Source organism: Halyomorpha halys, unplaced genomic scaffold, assembly GCF_000696795.3.
Source record: "Halyomorpha halys isolate HHAL.00 unplaced genomic scaffold, Hhal_1.1 Scaffold1190.1, whole genome shotgun sequence".
Classification (NCBI taxonomy): domain Eukaryota; kingdom Metazoa; phylum Arthropoda; class Insecta; order Hemiptera; family Pentatomidae; genus Halyomorpha; species Halyomorpha halys.
Genome location: NW_027114895.1, coordinates 166,065 through 186,214, shown reverse-complemented (window position 1 = coordinate 186,214; position 20,150 = coordinate 166,065). Strand labels below are relative to the sequence as shown.

Below are 20,150 nucleotides of genomic sequence, written 5' to 3'. Positions count from 1 at the left end.
TATATTAATATAAGGATACATAAATTGGATTGGAAAATATATAGACCCACTACCGGACAGCATAGCAGACTGAACAGACTGAAATGTGCCTGGACCGATGTGGAAACCTTATCACCGGGGCTGAACAAATCAAGGATAGGTGGCTCCATTACTTTAAGGAGATTCTAAACCCCAAGACAAGCAATATGTACTTCCACCAGGTTTACCAATCTAATAATGAAAAGGATATTGATGAGGAGGTACCACCAGACAGGGAAGAAATTATGAACATAATTTGGTCCCTGAAAAATAATAAGTCTCCAGGGGCCGATGAAATCCCTTTAGAATTAATTAAATACGCAGGGGAAGACATTTGGGAACAGATTTACAAGGTGATATGGGATATATGGATGAAAGAAAAAATGCCAGCTGACTGGTGAGAAGCTATTATAGTCCCTATACATAAGAAAGGGAATAAACTAAAATGTGAAAATTACAGAGGTATAGCGCTCCTGCCAACAGTTTACAAGATCTTGTCGGTAGCAATTTGTAGGAGGAGGATGGGAAGGAGCAAACAACTACTGGGCGAGTACCAGAGCGGTTTCCGCCCAGGATGGTCAACAACAGACCACCTGTTCTCGATCAGACAAATGCTCGAGAAAACGTATGAGTACAATATTGACTTACACCACCTCTTTATAGACTTCCAACAGGCTTATGATAGTGTAGACAGAGGGAAATTATTAAAGGCATTGCAGTCACTGAGAATACCTAGCAAGTTAATAAGATTAACAAAGATGACCCTGGAAAGGACTAGTTGCAAGGTGAAAACTCGAGTGGGCATCTCTAATAGCTTTAGGGTTAACAGTGGCTTAAGACAAGAAGACCCATTATCACCAGTACTGTTCAACCTCGCCCTAGAAGTTGGCATTAGAAAAATAAGGACAAACCCGGGTAGCACCATTTACAATAGGCTCACACAACACATGGCTTATGCGGAGACAGACCGGGGAGAGAAGGGATATTGTGGATGTGGGGGAAAACATGTTTCACAACTCCAGTACTTTCAAGTACCTGGGAGGAGTTGTGAGGGAGAACAATAATTTAGAAGTAGAAATTAAGGGCAGAATGGTAGCAGGAACCAGATGTTTCTATGCCCTGCAAAAAGCTCTTCGATACAAAAGTCTTTCCAGGAAAGCAAAGCTTTTGTTGTACAAAACAATAATTAGGCCAGTGGTAATGTATGGCAGTGAGACATGGACTCTAACCCATACTAGAAGAGCTCTACTGGTTTGGGAGAGATGAATCCTAAGAAAGATCTTTGAAGCCGTTAAAGAGGAGCACAGGTGGAGAATCAGAAGCAATGACGAAATAAAGGAATTGTATGGAGAGCCTGATATCCTCTGTGTTATTAAGAAGAGCAGACTAAGATGGTTGGGACATGTGGAAAGGATGGAGCCCTGCAGGCTACCTAAAAAGATGGTAAATGGTGTACCAGGAGGAAAAAAGAAAAGGGGCAGACCCAGGCACCGATGGCTGGATGATTTGGAAGATGATTTGAGAGGAATGGGAGTTGAAAATTGGAGGAGTCTCACTGGAGACCGCGAGCATGGGAAAGAATGGTGGCAGAGGCCCAGGTCCTACAAGGACTGTAGCGCCCAATAGTGAGTGAACAGTGATATTAATATCATATGGATACATAAATTGGATTGATTAAATTTACAAATTACTATATAATATTATAATTAACATTCAAATATAAAATATTAGTCATTAACTTTTAAAATTAAACCCATTTTTTTTTACACTTTTTGAAATGTATGTATAATATAATAAAAACAATGTTCAGAAGTGTATTATGTTTATTTTCCTTCTTAATTTTACAGTAGAATTAATGAATTTATATTAGATATTTAATGTCATTAGCCAAAACATTAGAAAAAAAAACTGATTGTTCTAAATATATCTGTAGATCATTTTTCTGGCCTCAGAGTGGAAAAATTGAAAATGGTTTTTTAACATTTATTTATTTAGTTTAATTGGTTCTATTCAATTGTCATTCATAATTCTGTCCCTACTGTATTAATATGAATTATTACTATATGAATTATTATTATTTTAATTTAATTAGTAAATTTTATTATTGTTTTAAGAAGACAAATTGACTTAAATTAAAAAATATTATACTAAAATAAAAAAAAAATCGCAAATAATTCAGAATTTTACGAAAAACAAAACCATGCGTTATTTAGCAGCTCAAAAGCCACCTTCAGATCCTTTTAACAAAGACAAATTCTACTTGTTTTTAAAGACAATTGTATCTGTTTTGTTACGAGGAGTAATGAGACCGAGTTTTTATTTACCAAAATTTTATATTTATGTTTTCTAAAGTCCCGAAATGACGTGACGTTTGTGGACATATTTTAGTTTAGGAAAAAGGCAAAAGTCACAGGGACTGAGGTCAAGTGAATAGGGGCTGGGGAACCATAGCATGGCATTCACATGTGCAAATGTTCAGTAAAAATTTGATGAACGATAAATCTATAATGATAATTTTATGAATGGTTAATTTATGAGTTCACTCAACATTCTTAATGTTAAATGATGGTCTGATCTTACAAGAGTTATTCACACGTTCGATGTTTTCATTGGTTTTCAAATTTGAAGGCATCCCTGAACGGTGTTCATCTTCAACATGTTCTCTGCATTCCAAAAATGATTTATGCCAGCAAAAAACATGAGCTTGGGATACAAAATGTTTCCCATAGGCCTGTTTAAACTTTTCAAATGTAGCACTTCCCGATTCTCCAAGCTTAACACAGAATTCAATGGCACAATGGTGCTCTGAATTCCGCTTTTCCATTTTGCGTGACGTACAACCAAAACACAACTTCACTAATAGCAGTCACTAAAACCACGTAATTAACATAAGGAGTTGAAACTCACACTGAGCTATGGGAGGGTACTCATACACATGGTTTATCAAGGACAACAGTGCAGAGTGTTGCCAGTTTCATCACTTTTCTGCCACATTTCGTATGTTGCACTCAGTCTCAGTCAACAATATATCACAATCTCACAAGAGGAGATCATAACACAAAAAAAGGCAATCCTTCCCTGCCAGATGCACCCCGCTAAGACCCCTGGGGAGAGACGGTCCTAAATCGCTTTTGAAATATTAGCTTAAAACGGGAAAGGAGACTTTAAGATAAGTTAAATCGAGCAATATTTAAAAAGTGCTTGAAATTGAAAAACAGCATGAACGAAAGGACTACCTCACTTAAATAGTGTTTTAGTTATTTTTTTCATTCAACAAAATATTTGAGGCTTAACATAACAACAAAATATCTATTTTCTCCTCTTGTATAAAGAACTAGACCACTAGTCTATATTATTTTTTTTTTCTTCTGAGTTCTTATTTTATCCCCTTAAATTTTGCTTAAGACTTACAGAACAATCTGAATAAAAATAAATGAAAAATAAATATATGAATACAAAATATTAATCAAAAATAAATCACATCAATAATATATTAATGAATAGACAAAAACAAGAAAAATAGTGATACTTAAGCTAAGTTTCTAACAGAGGAGTTAAAAAGGTATAAGTACTTCATTTGAGGAGAGAACTATAACCTATAATAATGGCTCGGGTTTTCATAGCAGTTAACTTAAATTTATTCAAGTTTACCCACACACTGATTTAATAAAAAAAATATTTCTAAATTTAAGCAAATGATACAAAATAATTCAATGTGGAAATGATAAACAGATTTTGGAGTCAGCTTTACAAATGTTAAGAAAGCAATAATGAATTAATTCAGGAAGATTATTAATATAAGAAATGAAAGAAGAAGGAATAAACCCAAACACTAGGCAATATCTGAGTATAAGATAAGAAAGGCAGGTTTATTGAGAATAAAAACTACTTACAAGAGTGAGCGAGTAAAGATTTAAATCAGTGGATAGGACCTTAGGAAAAAGTTAATTATTTTTTCTCGGACAAAAAAAAGAATAGAATAGCTTATTGAATCAAAGGCTTTGGAGATATCCAAGGAGTACAAATATGTTTAATTTTATATTGCCAATAGCAGCTTAAATACTACAGGTAATTTTGATTAATTTGACTATTCTCTTTAAGACAAGAACTTTATTAAAGGCCTTGAACACATTACTTCAATAACTTGGCAAATTTGCAAAATAATCACCATATGCTATTTATTTAATCCTACAGCTTGGTGATTTTTCAGGGCAAGCTTTTAACATTCTAAATTCTGAGAGAGCATCATTTAAAACTAGAAAATTTTTAACATAACAATTCAAAAGTCCTGTAAGAAGCTTCTTCACAATATATGTAACTACTAAGAGGAGAAAAAGTCATACAATAAGTGAAGTATTGGAAGTACAGAAATAAAACACTTTTTTTCTTTCCATGTTTTCCTTTTCCTTTTTTGTAAACAATTATACTAGTTAATCCTTATAAAACTAAAACAAACTTTTAAAAGACTAAGGTGTATAAGTAAGGGCTTGTAAACAAAATAGGAAATATTTTATACAGAGATGGTATAAATTAATAAATTAATGATTAATTATAAATAAGGCTTCAAAACCTAGGCATAGTATGTGCTCTTCAAATGAAGCAAAATGAAAAAACAAAATCAGTTAAAAAACAGTCAGTATTTAATTTTCTGATGATTCGGGTCACAAAACATCTGCAGTACTTGTAACGTTATTAAATTACACTTAAATATAACGCTTAGTAAACCGAAATATTAGATACTGATAACATCTAAGGTCCTTGCCTACAAACCTCCTACCATTGAATTCCTTCAAAATCCAAATATCTAAAGAGCAAAAACCATACTTCTGTCTGCGTTTAGGTCGATCTCTAAGACAATTTTCTATTGTATTACTTCTGATTACCCTTCTAGTTATTAGTTAATGATTCTTTCCAATAATTAACACAACCATTTCTTTGGCCATATCTATCATCTCAATAGTATTATGTTGGTCAATAAGTGGAGTTCACAGATGGGGCATAATGTAGCCATCTAAGCTGTTAAGCTGTCTCACCTTTCCATAGTCCAAATATTTTATGCATTTTTTTCAAAAATCTTAAGGCATTGTTTTTCGCTAGAAATGTTCTGTATCCATAAAGAATGGTATGAACCATTAAACGTTTGTAAATTTTAACTTTTAAGTTAATGAAAACAAGTTGTAAGATAAGATATTTTGCGACTGTGTATCAACAACAATATCACAAGCATTCATTACAAAACTTAAACCTGTAAAACATAAGGTTAGGAAGTATCTCAATATTCTTTGATGTAGCTCCCTTCTAGAGTGCTATTAGTAGATTATCCTTCTCTATTTGAAACATTTCCAAATTTTGTTACTGCATAAGCATTTAAGTTCAACAAGTAAAGAGTGGATAATAAATACATAAACCCACCCAATTATTCAAATATATTTGGCAATAAATATATAATTTTTATGTTTCTATCCATAAGAAACAAGAGGGTGAATATTCAAATAATAATGAATAAGCAAGACAAGTGATTTTCTGTAATCAAAATTAAATTTAGTGGAGAATGTCCTTACAATTTAGTAATGGTAGCATAATATACTCAGAATGGTGATTCATAGAGATATATTAAAAATAAATAAAACTAAAAATTATAATAAATTTTACCTTGAACATAAAGAATTTTTCTCAGATAAATACTAATTTTTCAGATTGAGTACCACCATTTGTAATAATAAATACTGTAACCTCATAAAATGTGTCAATACTAATAATTTATTAACAGTAATCATAAATATATTGATGACAATATAAAAATGGTTCAAAGATGAAAGACCTGAAGAAAGATGAGTCACTCAAAAATTTAGGTGATGATACAATACAGTATACATACATAAATTTTTTTATGTAACAGTATGACCTGTAACTAATAAATATAATTGAAGTAATAGTACTGTGAAGATTAAAATATGTATATAGATTAGTATAGCTGTATAAAACAAAATACACAAAAAAGCAGATAGACACTGATGTGATGTATTAACGTACAAGAGAAAAGAAATATCAAGACATTGAACCTCTGTTTTCATTTAGTCAATCATTATTTCACTTTTTCCCTCAAACACAATTTTTGAGTTTCAACTATCACTTATACTCTGAAAATTGGCAAAAAGAACTAAAGAATTAAATAAGAACATTTGACTTCTCTTTAATGCTTTTACAAAATATTAATTAATAAAAAACATATAATAAAGTTAACCACTACAATTAAATTAAATTAATAATTATTGTACACATACAAACACACAAATAAAGAAACAATTTAAATTTATAATTACATAAAATACAAATATATTATAATATGGATTACAAAAATACTTTTAAATTCAAGAAATATTTATTTTATAACTACAATGGAAATAATAGATTTATTACATTTGATTCACATGTCATTAAACTTCCAGCCTTAAAAAAACAAAACTACCTTGGTTGTTCGCTAAGGATTTTCCATTTCTTAATTGAAAAGAACAGGTTTTACGTCTTCTAAAACAACAAAGAGTTAAAAATATGTTTTGTTTATTAACAAATAAATAACTTTTGTTTATTTGTGTGTCTTTGCTGACCACACCCCTGACCATCCTCTCAAAAAACAACAAAATTGACTAAAAATAAATAACAGTGAATAATAAGAAGTAATAATAATTCAATAATTATAAATAAATACAACATTTTTTTTACACAAAAATTGAAGTAAAATTAACCAAATGACACACTTGTATCATTTTGGTGAATGATTTTTGCAGTCTATATGATGGTTCACCAAGGCTAGTATCAAACAATAAGTGGCTTCTACATGGATTTGGGGATTTTCAAGATGCTATCTTAAATATGCAGATAGCATGAAAAAAGGACTCCTAGCCCTAAGGTGTATTGTTATACCCAGGTGTTGGGCTGCAGGCAGATACCCTTGTAGGGTGGCAATGAAGGTGACATTTGACCCTTAAGCACTTACTCTGAGCAATAAAAGTAAAATGCCAGTGCTATACTGTAATTTTAAATGGCAATTAAATTCAATAGTAAAGTCTGTTAAATAACCAAGAATCTGTAGCATTCTCAATTTCATATGCACAAGTATTAATTTATAATAATCATGACTGCGTCAACAATTTGTTCATAAGCTCTCTTATAAATTAAGATATAGCTTATTCCTAAACATCCGCCACAAACCTGGCTATTTTAAGGAGTGATGTGGACCAGTTGAGGTGGCCAAAAATTTAGGTTTATAAAAGGAAATGAATTTTAATATGAATAATTATAATTATATTGGAAGAAGATAGTCCAGGTGGCGATCAATAAAGGTTTCAAAATAGTAACAAAAAAACATTTATTGTTAACTAACATTTCGCCCCACTTTCCAGGGCTTCAAGCTGAGTTGGTACAGAACACCATTCTTATCAGCCCTGCAAAGTGGGGCCAAAAGCTGGTTAACAATAAATAGTTTTTTGTTACTATTTTGAAACTTTTATTGACCGCCACCCGAACTATCTTCCTCCAATTTACTTCACACAGTCAACTATCTTCTTCCAATTATGATTATAATGATGAATGACAAAAATATGGAATGATTGTTGATTATCAATTTTATGAAATAAGCTGAATAATTACAAAATCTCCTACAATAAAATTGAAATATTAGGATCAGCCCTTAAAAATATAAATAGGAAGGATAATATAGAAATTCAATTATAATAAGTATGATAAAAAACAGTTTAAAATGGATAATACATGAAGCTCTGAGCAACTAACAAGTCTTTACACTATAATGAATACCACATTAGTTCACAACATACTGTATAAAAGATCAACTACAAGACAGATGGAATAGCCAAAGATACCACAAAACTACTTAGGGCGAATTGAAAAGCAATAGTATAAAATAGATATAAAAAGTACAGGCTGGTTAAGGTGGCCACACATTTTAGATCTATAAAACGAAAAGATTTTAAATACGAATCATTAATAAAAGCATATCAGTTGAAGAGTTAAATTTAAAATTAATTCAATAATGATTTAAGAAAAAAAGAATGAAACTTATAAATAAAAATCAGAATCAGCACTTTTAATAATAAACATTAACTAAATATCTATACTACATTGTTTTTTTTTTTTAATATACTATTCCATTTACTATACTTTTACACATAAAAACATTTATAGGATACATGTAAGATTAAAATCATACCCATCAGCCAATGCTACTCTAAATTAGGTATATCATATTGCCAGCAAAAGTTTGAAATCCAGAGTCAAAAACTATTAGATTAAGAGTTATTTTATTTTTTCATAAATATTAGGCACAATTATTTTATTATATTTTTTTTATATTACTTGCTAATACATCCTATATTTTTAAAAACATTTCAATAATTTTTTGTTGAAAAAAATGAAATTATTTTTTTCTCTTATTGAAAAGTTGAGATTTGACAGTTACGTTGTTCCACACTTTTGCTGATGATTTGTTTCAATGATTTAACTCAAAAGAAATAATATATATTGAAAAACCACAGAGCTTATTCTAAAAAATTGTCTTGTCACCATATACTTTCCATAAACTGACATCTCAACCCATCATAAAACTCTATCCTCACTACGTACATTAGGTGACACATGTCTTATATGTAAATAATAACCTAACTGCTGCATCCCATACTCTGCAGTCACACATAATATCAGTTGAAAAATAAGGTCAAAACTGAAGAGTTAAAATAAATCCTAACAAAACTCATCAACTCATTTATACTCTTCATCATTAACTCAAGATATTCTGTCCTGCAGTATACTTTAATAATGTTCCACTTATCTCAGTCAAACATTCACTTGTGTTAAATGGAATCTTTGTACAAGACTGAAAATACAAGAAACTGCTCATTACCAAAAACAATATATACAGTAACCGCTTGCTGAATACTCAAATATTTACTAGATAAAAGGTCCAAACTTCTAAAAATTAACTACAAAAACCTTATATCCATAATCATTAACAGGCTTATTTGGACATATTCCAAGCTCTATGAAACCATCAAATTCCTCTCTGTTAAATTTATCACATACAATCCCTAGAGTGCAAAATCCTCAGAAGATTCCTTAATGCTCCTTAATTTGATGCAGATTTAGACTGAAATAGATTTAATCCCTTCCATTACAAACTGTACTAGTTCCCACACAAATATATTAGTTCATAATCTGTCATCTCGATCTATTCCTGATAACCCAAAGCGTTTGAAAAGAAGATGGTCATAAGGCCTCTTAACTTAAAACAGTCATTGAAGTGTTACCAAAGGATACTTCATTCAAAAGCTATTATCATTTCTTATAATCCAGAGGAGCCGAGTAGCTCAGTGAGCAAAGGTGCTGTGCTATTAGCTCCAAGGACCTGGGTTTTAATTGGGCTGTGACAGATAATTATTTTCTGTTTCACTGTAGCCATGAGTCAACCCTTTGGATTCAGGGAGTTCTCTGGGGTCCACTCAGCCTCATAAAGTGGGTACTCTTAATTGGGGAAAAATCTGGCAGTCAAGTATGACTATGAAAAATCATCTCCTTGCACACCGTTGTTCAAGAACTAACACTTACTTACTAAGTACAGAACTACTGACCCACTCATGGGTTGTAGTGGTACATATTTTCATTTTCATAATCCAAATTTGCTTATAGTATTTTTAACACATTTATAAATTTTAATTAAAAAAAAAAGTATTCTAAATAATTTTTCATGCTACAGACAGAAGTAATATTGAATTACCATACTATATATGTAATCTAAGTATGTATTTAATGTACAGTGTGTAAGGCGTTGTTTCCGAAACTCTCGACATGAGTGTACCCCCTTGTAACAATGAGTACACCTCATAAAAAAAATAAATAATAAAAATAAAAAATCCATAGTTTAATAAAAATTAAAATATATTTGTTTTTCCTTTGTTTAGTCCATAAGTGAAACAATGATAGACAAAAAACAAAATTCATTCATAATAAAAAAAAATTTTGTTTAAATTCTTAAAAATAAAGTAAAATCATATAAAAGTCCTATAGTAAATTTCATTATTTCTTTGTTTATCACTACTTTAACAACAGCTATCCGAATGTGCAGTATCATAGCGTCTGGAGTGGCCTCAGCAATGAATAAACACAAAACTAAACATAAACAGTACTGAAAAGTAACAATTTTTATTTTTCTGTATTTGTAATCAAAAAAAGGAAACTGTTTGTTGCACCAGGCAAAAGTCAAAGCCCGATATAATGTGTACAACACTTTGGGATACACTAGTGTACAGTAATGTCATTAATCTTTTTAAAGTCACAACTAATAACGCTTGGATTAATTTCTATTTGCATTTCAATAATAAACCACATGTGATCCATGCACAATAATATAAAGTAGTCCTATATTTTTTAACAATTACATATACTTGTAATGAACAAAGCTTTTATTGTCTATAAAGAATTGGGAAAATACACAAAAATTAAACATTCAGCAAACTTAAAAAACAGACAGTATTCATATAAGGAATAAAAAAAAAGAAGTAAACATGCAATTAGTTCACAAAACAATTAGAATACAAAATTAAAATTCAATGAGATGATGGTTGGGGGTACAGTGTGAAATAAAACACAGTAATGTATAATACTGTTTAATCTGTACCACCATTTTGGCTTCAATTGTAGGCCTTCATTAGTGTTGATTTGTCATCAATAGAAACCAGAAGCAGATAAGCACTAACAACAATTCAACCATGATGAAGATCTTAAGCTACACAATAAAATGTTTTTAATATACATTATAGTACACATTAAAAGGTATGTAATAATACTGTTTTATTTCTGACTCCATCCACAACCCTTATCTTCTTGGTTTCATCTACAGTCAACAATACCTCCTTAAAAATTAATATTCATTTAAAAATGTCAGAAGGCTTACTTAAGACTTACTTGAGTATGAGGTTTAAGAAGTACATGGCGTACTTGTGGTTCCATCGTATATCTCACATCTTTAACTTTTACAATCACACACCCATTATAAAATAATTCAGGAAATGTTTGTTCCCAATAATCTAAAAAGGTAGGAGGAAGCTCTTCTTTGTCAATGTAATCTAGCAGAAGATCTTGGGCATACGTTCGTTGGGATTCCTACAAAAAACTTTTTTAAAGTTTAAAAAAAAAAAACTTAAAAATAATTTTAATACTTATAATGAAAATATTATGTTACATATCATAATCATTAAAACGTGTATCTTTAAAAAGAATATTATAATATAAATACCAAATGCAAATTTCATAAAAAATTCTATTATGGTAATTTTATTTCTGTTACAAATGTTATTATTTCAACTTGTTCATACTTGTGCAACTAAGCTAATTTAAGCACATAATAACTGCTAGCACTTTTGACTATAAATTTAAGAAAGATAATACTATATCAGATAACATTGGTATAAAAAAAAGTAATAAGAAGGAGAATCTGAAGATTCATAGATGCTTAATAAAGTAGTGATAGTTCTTAATGGAGGGCAATAATCATCTAAGGTTCACATGAGCCTAACAATCATAATTTTATCATAGGAGATTCTTAAAAAAAAAAATTTGTCCAGAATTTTCCAGTCTAGAAAGTACTTATTTTCATAAGAAACTGAATCTATCATGAACAATTTTAATTAATTATTGTTACCTATCACTTAAAAACTCATTAATTAGAGATTAAGAACATAATTCCTATATTTCAGATTAATTTTAATTCACCATTCATGTTGATCAGAAAGAATAATTCAAATTTTTCTGTGCAGATTCCTTTCTTATATACCCATTCTATCTGGAAATATACAGAAGTCCCAAACAATCAACTAATCCTATCTTACATTTTGGCCTGAACTCGCATAACAAATTTTCCTACCTTTTTTTCCAACTTCAAGATCCACACTGATCTAATGTAGTTTACCAAATTCCTTGTTCTACTCCTAACTGCAATTCTTAGTATATTGGCGAAAAACAAGAAACCACCACCAAACTTATATTTCCTAAAACAAACTATCAACTATCGTAGCCCATCTGCCTCCAGACTATCTGAACACGCCTTGACCCTCAACGATTAGTTTAACTAAGACAAATCTTTTATCTCTGCTACAGTCCCCAACCATAAAAAGCAGTTTATTTCAGAATCTATACAAATAATTCTTAAACGGAAACCTGTTAACCACAACGCTATACTTTCCTTATCGACATGTATATTCTATCCTAAGCCTTATCAAACATAATTAACTTACTCTTACAGACAATGACTAATCCTGCCCTACCCTACCTTCTTTCTTTTATTCCTTACTTGTTACCCATTTCCCCATTAACATTGTTTTACCCCACATCTGATAAATTGTTTTCACTTTCACTGTTTTTTAATCTTGTATTATTACTTTTATTAATATTTCATACTTAGTATCTCTTTACTACATTATATCACAATCTGTTCATTGTGTAATCCGTCTTTAATATATGATCTCTCTGTTGATTTCATCATCTCTTTGTTAATTGCATCCTCTTTTGTATGTTTAATTTTTATACCGTTATCTAATTATTTTATACTTAAGATTGTATATATTTTTCTCCTGCTTATATGTTACAGCACTAATTCCCTACTCCATCTCACCTTGCTTCAAATCACTTCTTATCTGTCACCAATTAGATCAGCAACTTCGTGTATTATTCTTTATGTAACTATTTCCCTTTATTTATCTATGCCCTTGGTCCTTTTCTTCACCATACTTACACCCCATTTATTTCTTCACTCTTTTTTTTTTTCCACATCTCTAATTATTTACTAAATTAATTTTCACTAATAATTACTCCTGCAGTACATTATCAATCATTATTTCTTGTTTTGTGAAAAAACAAATTTGTTTTTTTGTATCTGGTTTTAGTTGGGCCTGATGAAGCCTTGTAAAGTGAGGCAAAATATAGGTGTAAATTGTCCGTTCACCAAGTTTCAAGATTGGTCTCAGAACCAAAAATGAATTAAATATTTTTGTACAGCTAACTTAAAGTCTTCAATATATGACCTTCGTACATGAAGAGACTGCTGCCAGCGTTTTTTTTCATTGTTCACAGGCTTCCTGGAACCTCGTTATAAAAAGCAAAAGGCTTTTAGGGACCTTGTTGAAGCTGCCTAAACCGCTGGAAATGTGTTGAATCACTATCCATTCAAGTCTCTTTTAATTCGAGAAAATAAAAAGAGTCCTGGGACCATAGGATGGCTACAGCAGTTTGGCCATGTTGAACTCAATCAAAACTTCGGTGGTGGCTAGGGACGTTTGAGAGAGTGCATTGTAATGGTGTAGAATTTTATGGACCCCATATAGTGCAAATTGAATAACCCTTTAAATATAACAGATTCATAGAAACTACTGATCTCAAGCTTTAAATATCTCGTTATAATGTTGATAGCATACACAGTACTTTAAGCCATTATAAAAAAAATGGTGTAGAAACCAATCATCTTTGATCATTGGGAGGAATCAATTTTTCAAGTGGTGAAGCACTCCAACGCTAAACTGACTTGTCATAGTCTGTCCACCAGGAATTTATGGATCAATCCTTTGGGGTTGAACTCAAGAAAAAAAGTCCAGAAGTTTTGAATGATGTCGCTAAAGTTTTGGTCAAGTTCAATGTGACAAAAGTTCTGTAGCCGCCCAGCAATTCCAACCTACATCCCAGTGACTTTATTTTGTATCATTGAATGATGGAAAACCTCATAGGGAAGTAATTCAACATGGTTCCAGCAGCAGCTTTGATGTGTCCCTTAAAATTCTTCAGCAGGAAGAGTTCCAGGGACCCTAAGAACAATAGAAAAAGCATTGGCAATGGTTTGTTGATGTCCAAGGCCCATATATTAAAGACTTTAAGTTCGTTGTACAAAAATATTCAATACATTTTGAGTTCTAAGACCAGTCTTGAACTTTATGAACAGACCTTGTATAATAGTTATTGGTTAATTTTGAGTTATCTTTTTTTGACTATCTGCCTTCAATAATTCATAGACTGTTCATAAGCTTGAAAGTAATCGAAAGCTATGTTATCACAAATAAATACATGTTGGTAGGAAAGAATTTTACTTTCTTTAAATACTATCAAAGTATAAAATTATTTAAAATGTATTGTATAAATTATTCAAAACTTTTGACTCAGATTTTAATTATTAAGGGATTACTGAGGAAATTCCTAAAGTAAAATACTATCAATACTTTTCCTAAAAATGTACACTTCTACTGGTTCGGTACCAATTTGTGTTTATAAAATAACAATAGTAACTATACTTCAGAATAGTCTTTTTCTAAAAGTGTAAAACTTTTTGTCTTTTACTTTTTTTAATAATTAAAATTAATATCAATACTGAAATTACTCTTTCTAATAAATTCATAGTAGACACATCTACAGGCTATATAGTATACTGTGTAGCCTAATTTATAAATATGTACGTTGTTTTTAAATAGTAATATCATTTTTTTTTCTTTTACGTAGTAATATAATGTTTTAATAATAAATTTTAATCCATATATTAATATAATTGATAATTATAAAACACATGAAATATTGAGTGGAAGGGAGCCCAGAATATCACTTCATACCAGGCTGATTCAACTGATGGGGGCACAGGCTATATGAAGTAATGAAAAAGGTGGGCAAGCTGTGCAACCTTATAAAATTAATTATGTAAACCCTAGGATTTCCCAGGATATTCCCATATCCCGCTGACTTTTTGTACAGCTACATTCTTTGATATTGTTAGGAGGGTACAATACCAGATAAAATCAAAATCTCTTAATTCCCAAGCTGATAGTTATTTACTATAAATCCACAATTGAGGTAAATATTAAAATCAAGATGATGATTCTGAAAGTAATAGTTTTAAAATGTGTCCTAAAACTTAATGAGATGTAAATTAAATTTTAATAATATACATTTTTTGTTTATTCCCCTAAGATTATTTTTATATATGTTAAGATTTAAATTATAAATATTACATCATTATAAAATTTTTATTAAAATTTAAAAATATAGGTTACATTGACATTTTTATTTCCTAACTTGTATCACTTTATTTTTTCCACGCAGATGTGATGTTGGATTACAAAAACAGGTTTGGAAACATGGTTAAAATAATTTCTATCAAAAAGTGGATCTACCTTTCTTTAGAATAAATCGAAAATCAGACGCTTAACAAAAATAAGTGATATTTCAGAAAATTTTAATGTATGCTGGAATGAAAACAAAGAAAATGCTAATATAATAAAATATGATGATTTACAATCAGTTATAAGGCTTCTTTTTTTTTTTTAATACCTGAAATATTTGGCCATCTGTTCCACAAAAACTTAAAGAGTAGCCCTTGCTATAAGGGTATAAAGTGATTATAACCATATTCAATGTTTCTTTTTGAAGCAGCTTATCCAATAAATAGGAGGTACCATGTAATTGCTGAAAAAAATAAGAAGTTTGAATGAAATAAATTATAATACATAATGTTATAAATATAACTAAATTCTTATTTAAACAAATCTAAGCATTTCTATATAACACTTGTCTTACATTCTGAACTATTTATATTTTAGAGTCTATTAGTCCAGTAAAATTGCATGGTGACCTAGAAGTAATAGTAAACTGATTTCTTTCAATGGGTTCTAATGTAAAACTGTTGGCAAAAGATGATGGTGAAAAGTTTACCAGGCCCTCGAGGTTCACAGGCCTGGCATGTTAAATTTTTCAAAGCGGTCACCATATATTTTTAGGTTTATATCCAATAACTCTCTAAGTAATGCTAATAGCTAAAATATGTAAATTAGTAAACTTTAAAAGATTAAATTACATGTATAAGTATGGAGGTATATATTATCATAAATTTTAAAGTAAATCTATGTTTACCCAACTGGGAGGTGTAGTGCAATACATTTATATTTTTACCTATAAACCCATGAACAATGAATGTATTTGAAATTTTGCATTTTTATTGATTTTCTTATGTATAAATAAATACACCATAAAGTATTTTATGATTATTATCTTTACAGGGGTAGTAGTTTATAGCTCGCACTCAAAAATACATCTTTATGGCTAAATTCAACACAATTTTTAGTAACTGAGGATCTGGAATCCAACTTCTTTGGGCCTTCAGATCTGCAAATCTTTAAGATTGTCTGACCATTAAAATAAATGATCACCCAAAAATATACCTGTTGGGTTAGGTTCAATGTAATTATGGATGACTGGCTGACCGTCATTTTTTATTCTGACCAATCTAGACAGCAAGACCAATAACTTCTCGCTAAACTCCTTAGACTCTACCTATATAGATATTTGGTTAATTTAGATTTTACAGGTTAAATTGACTTTTTATCAGCTCTTGGACTGTGAGGGTCACAGAGATATAAAGGATTCCTAATAACCATTAATTGGACACAATAACTTACTGGAATAAAGTGTGATTTCATAACTTCCTCCTGGTATATTCGCTTCAGACGTTGATAAATACAACTGCTTTGATATGTATTTAATTTTGGCCATGGTTTTTTAGAACCTTCGTACTGTATTTCCTGATTTCTGCATGATTTGTCAATGAAATTTTGAGAAACATTGATATCAGACTGAAATGGGAAAAAAACAAAACATTAGATTAAAAAAATCGTAAATATTTTTCAGACCTAATCTAAAAAACATTTTTTTTTTCTAAATATGTTCATTTTTAATAACATTTCATTTCAAAGCTTTATTTATGGTTTTTAAATTCAATTTTGGTCTTCTAAAAATACCTTAATAGTTTTTTAAAGTTTTAAAAAATAGTATCGGCACTAAGGACTATTAGTCCCAAACCAAGGACAGTATCTCCCTCAAAATATGGTAATTCACACCACTAGTAACATGGAGTCATCATTTTAATAAGATTTTTAATTTACTTTTTTATGCATTATACCATCCAACTCTAGTCTCTATTCTATTTTGGTTAAGGAATTGAATGTTAACGAGGGTGTATACTTTAGATCTCTTTGTTTTAGGAAAAACATAGCTTAGAATTAGAATAATGTTTAAAACATAGTTATAAATTTAGAATAACTTATTCATAAAAATTCATAATTGAAGACTTCACTAAATATTATTTCAAAATTAACTTTACTTCGATTAGATCTGAAACATTAAATAGGCAATGGATATATGGATGGATGGAAATATATATACACATACATCCATATACATATTTTAAGCCTTATTGATTAAATTATATATTTCCTCTAGTTAAGTTGGATCACTACTATTAAAGATTTTAAACATTTCAAAGCTTATTGAGTAATACATTTTATAAATAAAACTTATAAATAAAATAAAACATAATCTTCATTAGGGAAAAGCTAAACTAATAAACTTGGTGTCAATTAATTATCATGATTTCAGGCAGCAAGATCAATAAACATCAGTTTATTGAACCACACATAACAATAATAACTCATAATCAACATAGACTGTCCAGAACTTAAATAAACTGTCTCCACCTCAATCAGCTGAATATGTATATAAACTAATGTTCCACTAACAATACTGACAAAGCAATATGAAAAAATAATTATACCGAAATTCTATCAATTATAAATTAAATAATAAAAATGAATAATACTTTAAAAAACAAAACAAGATAAGTAGTATCTAAATAAAATATATATTTGTAAATATTACAATTTACTACCTTCTTGAACACAGCAATAGTCATAAAATAATTCAAATCCATACCATATGTAGAAATTAGGTAAAATTTAAAAAAAAAAAAAAAAAACAATTGACAAAGATATTCTATTTTACATATACTTTATTCAGCTTGGTATTTACTAAATAGGGGAAACATTACAGAATTTAAATTAAATATCTTAAATCTTTTGGGTGCTAATCATAGCATGATTAAAGGCTTATTCAAATACTAATAGCTGCTATGCTCACTCTACCATTATGATGAAAAATACCCAGGGTAGGCATTGTAATTATTGTGCAGCAACGAGTGCATATCATTAATTGTTTCATAAACAATATGAAATAAGCGAAAATGTTAGCTCTCCACAGCATTTAAAAATAACTGGAGGCAAATATACACTAAAATGTTAAAATTGATAAACATAAAATAATTTCATAAAATTAAATAAAATCGAAATAAAAACAAAAGAGGATTTAAATCATCCAACTTTTTTAAAACCTCTAAATAAGATTGGAATTCGGGATAACCAACAAAACAAAGGTTACGAGTTTAACATAAACACATGTAGAAATACTTTCTTAACCAAAGAGACTAAAAAGTCTTAACACATTTAACACAATACAAATTTTAAAAGTTGGATGAACCAATAAATAATTATATCAATTCTGGCAAGATCACGCCTTAATTTCATTAGTATTATCATTAGAATACAATCAGCTCTGTTTTTTATATCCTTACAAGTCCTTAACTTCGAATTAACAGTTTTCATTTTTTGAAATCAATATACCATAAATAATGCTTCATTTTTATGTATATTGTTTTAAAAGTTATATTTTTGTTTAAAGTTCTTAAGAATAGGAGTAGGCCCGCTTACTAAGGGGCCAACCAGGCATCTGCTCAGAACCCCAGTTTTTGAAGAGGGGGAAATTTAAGGACCTGAGAAAATGGAAAATCAAGAAACTTAAGAATAAAAAATCGGCTGTTTCTGATAGGCGTGTCAATAAAATGTTTGGTTTGTGTAATTTTGCCAAACAGTGCACTCTGGGTTCTATATATCTACTGTATGTTATTTTATATTTAGTATATTTATCTATATATCCCATTTTTTTTCTAATTTATTAACACACACTTATTTTTTCTGTATGTTCTGTATATGCGTTATTTCTTATTGAATGAAAAAATAATTTTGTTTATTTAATTATTGTAGAATAAATACATAGTTCATATATTAAGATTTTTATCTGGCAAGCATTCACAAATTTTCAGATAGTAAAATGAAATTACATTGGTGTATTGGCTTTACTATTGTTTATAATGTTAATCAATATATGCCTATTTATTAGATTACAATGATGTGGAGGTTTGGTTATACAATAAGTGGAGGAATAGGTGTTGTTTAAAGGAAAGAATGGATGAGGACTGGCGAATGGAGATGGGAAGAGAATTCCAGAAGGAGGTTGCAAGTATGACGAAGGATTTCCTAAAGAAGGCGGTTCTATAGGAGGGCATATATAAATCAATCGGTTGGGATCTGGTGTTTAATGAGTGGATGGATGAACGAAGAGTGAGGAGATCTAGGGGATATAGGTAGGTTTTTTGATTTTAAGAACTTGGAATAGAAAAACACCAAGGAGGTATTGCCTTCGGGAGGTTGGATAGAGCCACTTCAATTTGGTATACCAGCGGGAGACTTGAGAGCGCCCGTACTAACATCGAACTTCTCGCAAAGACGAGGAGCTTCAAGCCGAGTCACCCAGGAGCGCCATAGACTCATGTTTATCTTATAAGAATACTTGTCAATATGTAAGTAATTTTTATTATACAAATATAAAAACATCAAAACTGTAAATACTTTGATTTGTTTGCTTAAAAATGAAAAGTCGAACGAAACTGAAATTACATATTTTAGGGGTATATGCTTGGGGTGCGATAGCAACTTTTTTAATGAAATTGACTGACCCTAAGTTTTACTCAGAATCGATTTTTCACATTTTTTCGATTTTACAAAAAATTACTCCACCTATTTTGATCAAACTCGCCACGTCAATGTATAATTTAATGCTTTTTGATAGCAGCTAAGTCTTCTTATCCTTATTGAATTAGACTGACAGGGTTTAAATAAGGAATATTTAAAATGTCTTCCTCTAAAGTATCTTTAATTTTGATTATTTGAAAAAAAAAATTGTCACTTCTCATTGTTAGGAATAATAAAAAATAAATAAATACAAAATATTAAATAATTTTGTGAATAAATAAAGGGAAAAAGGAAAATCGAAATATATGATTCTAACTGGAAAAGTGCAATCTTTCACCAATTGCATTATGGCTTCGTCATTTTTTGTTAAGCTGATGTACTCTTGGTAGGAACAAAATT

The 20,150-nt window shown here is 30.0% G+C and overlaps 1 protein-coding gene across 6 annotated transcripts in view; it reads right to left on the bottom strand.

Moving 5' to 3' along the window:
• Nucleotides 1–18,348, bottom strand: part of Spt20 — a 47,861-nt gene extending 29,513 nt beyond the window's left edge. Inside the window, exons 1-5 of one of the 6 annotated variants that reach the window (XM_024361266.2) lie at nucleotides 18,275–18,345; nucleotides 18,025–18,174; nucleotides 16,512–16,685; nucleotides 15,388–15,522; nucleotides 10,993–11,190 (exon numbers count right to left, since the gene is read on the bottom strand). In XM_024361266.2, the coding sequence (XP_024217034.1) occupies nucleotides 10,993–11,190; nucleotides 15,388–15,522; nucleotides 16,512–16,685; nucleotides 18,025–18,147 (630 nt within the window). In that variant the 5' untranslated portion in view covers nucleotides 18,148–18,174; nucleotides 18,275–18,345. The other 5 variants (XM_024361267.2, XM_014433338.2, XM_014433335.2 and 2 more) reach the window with 5 other exon arrangements.
• Nucleotides 18,349–20,150: the final 1,802 nt, after the last annotated feature.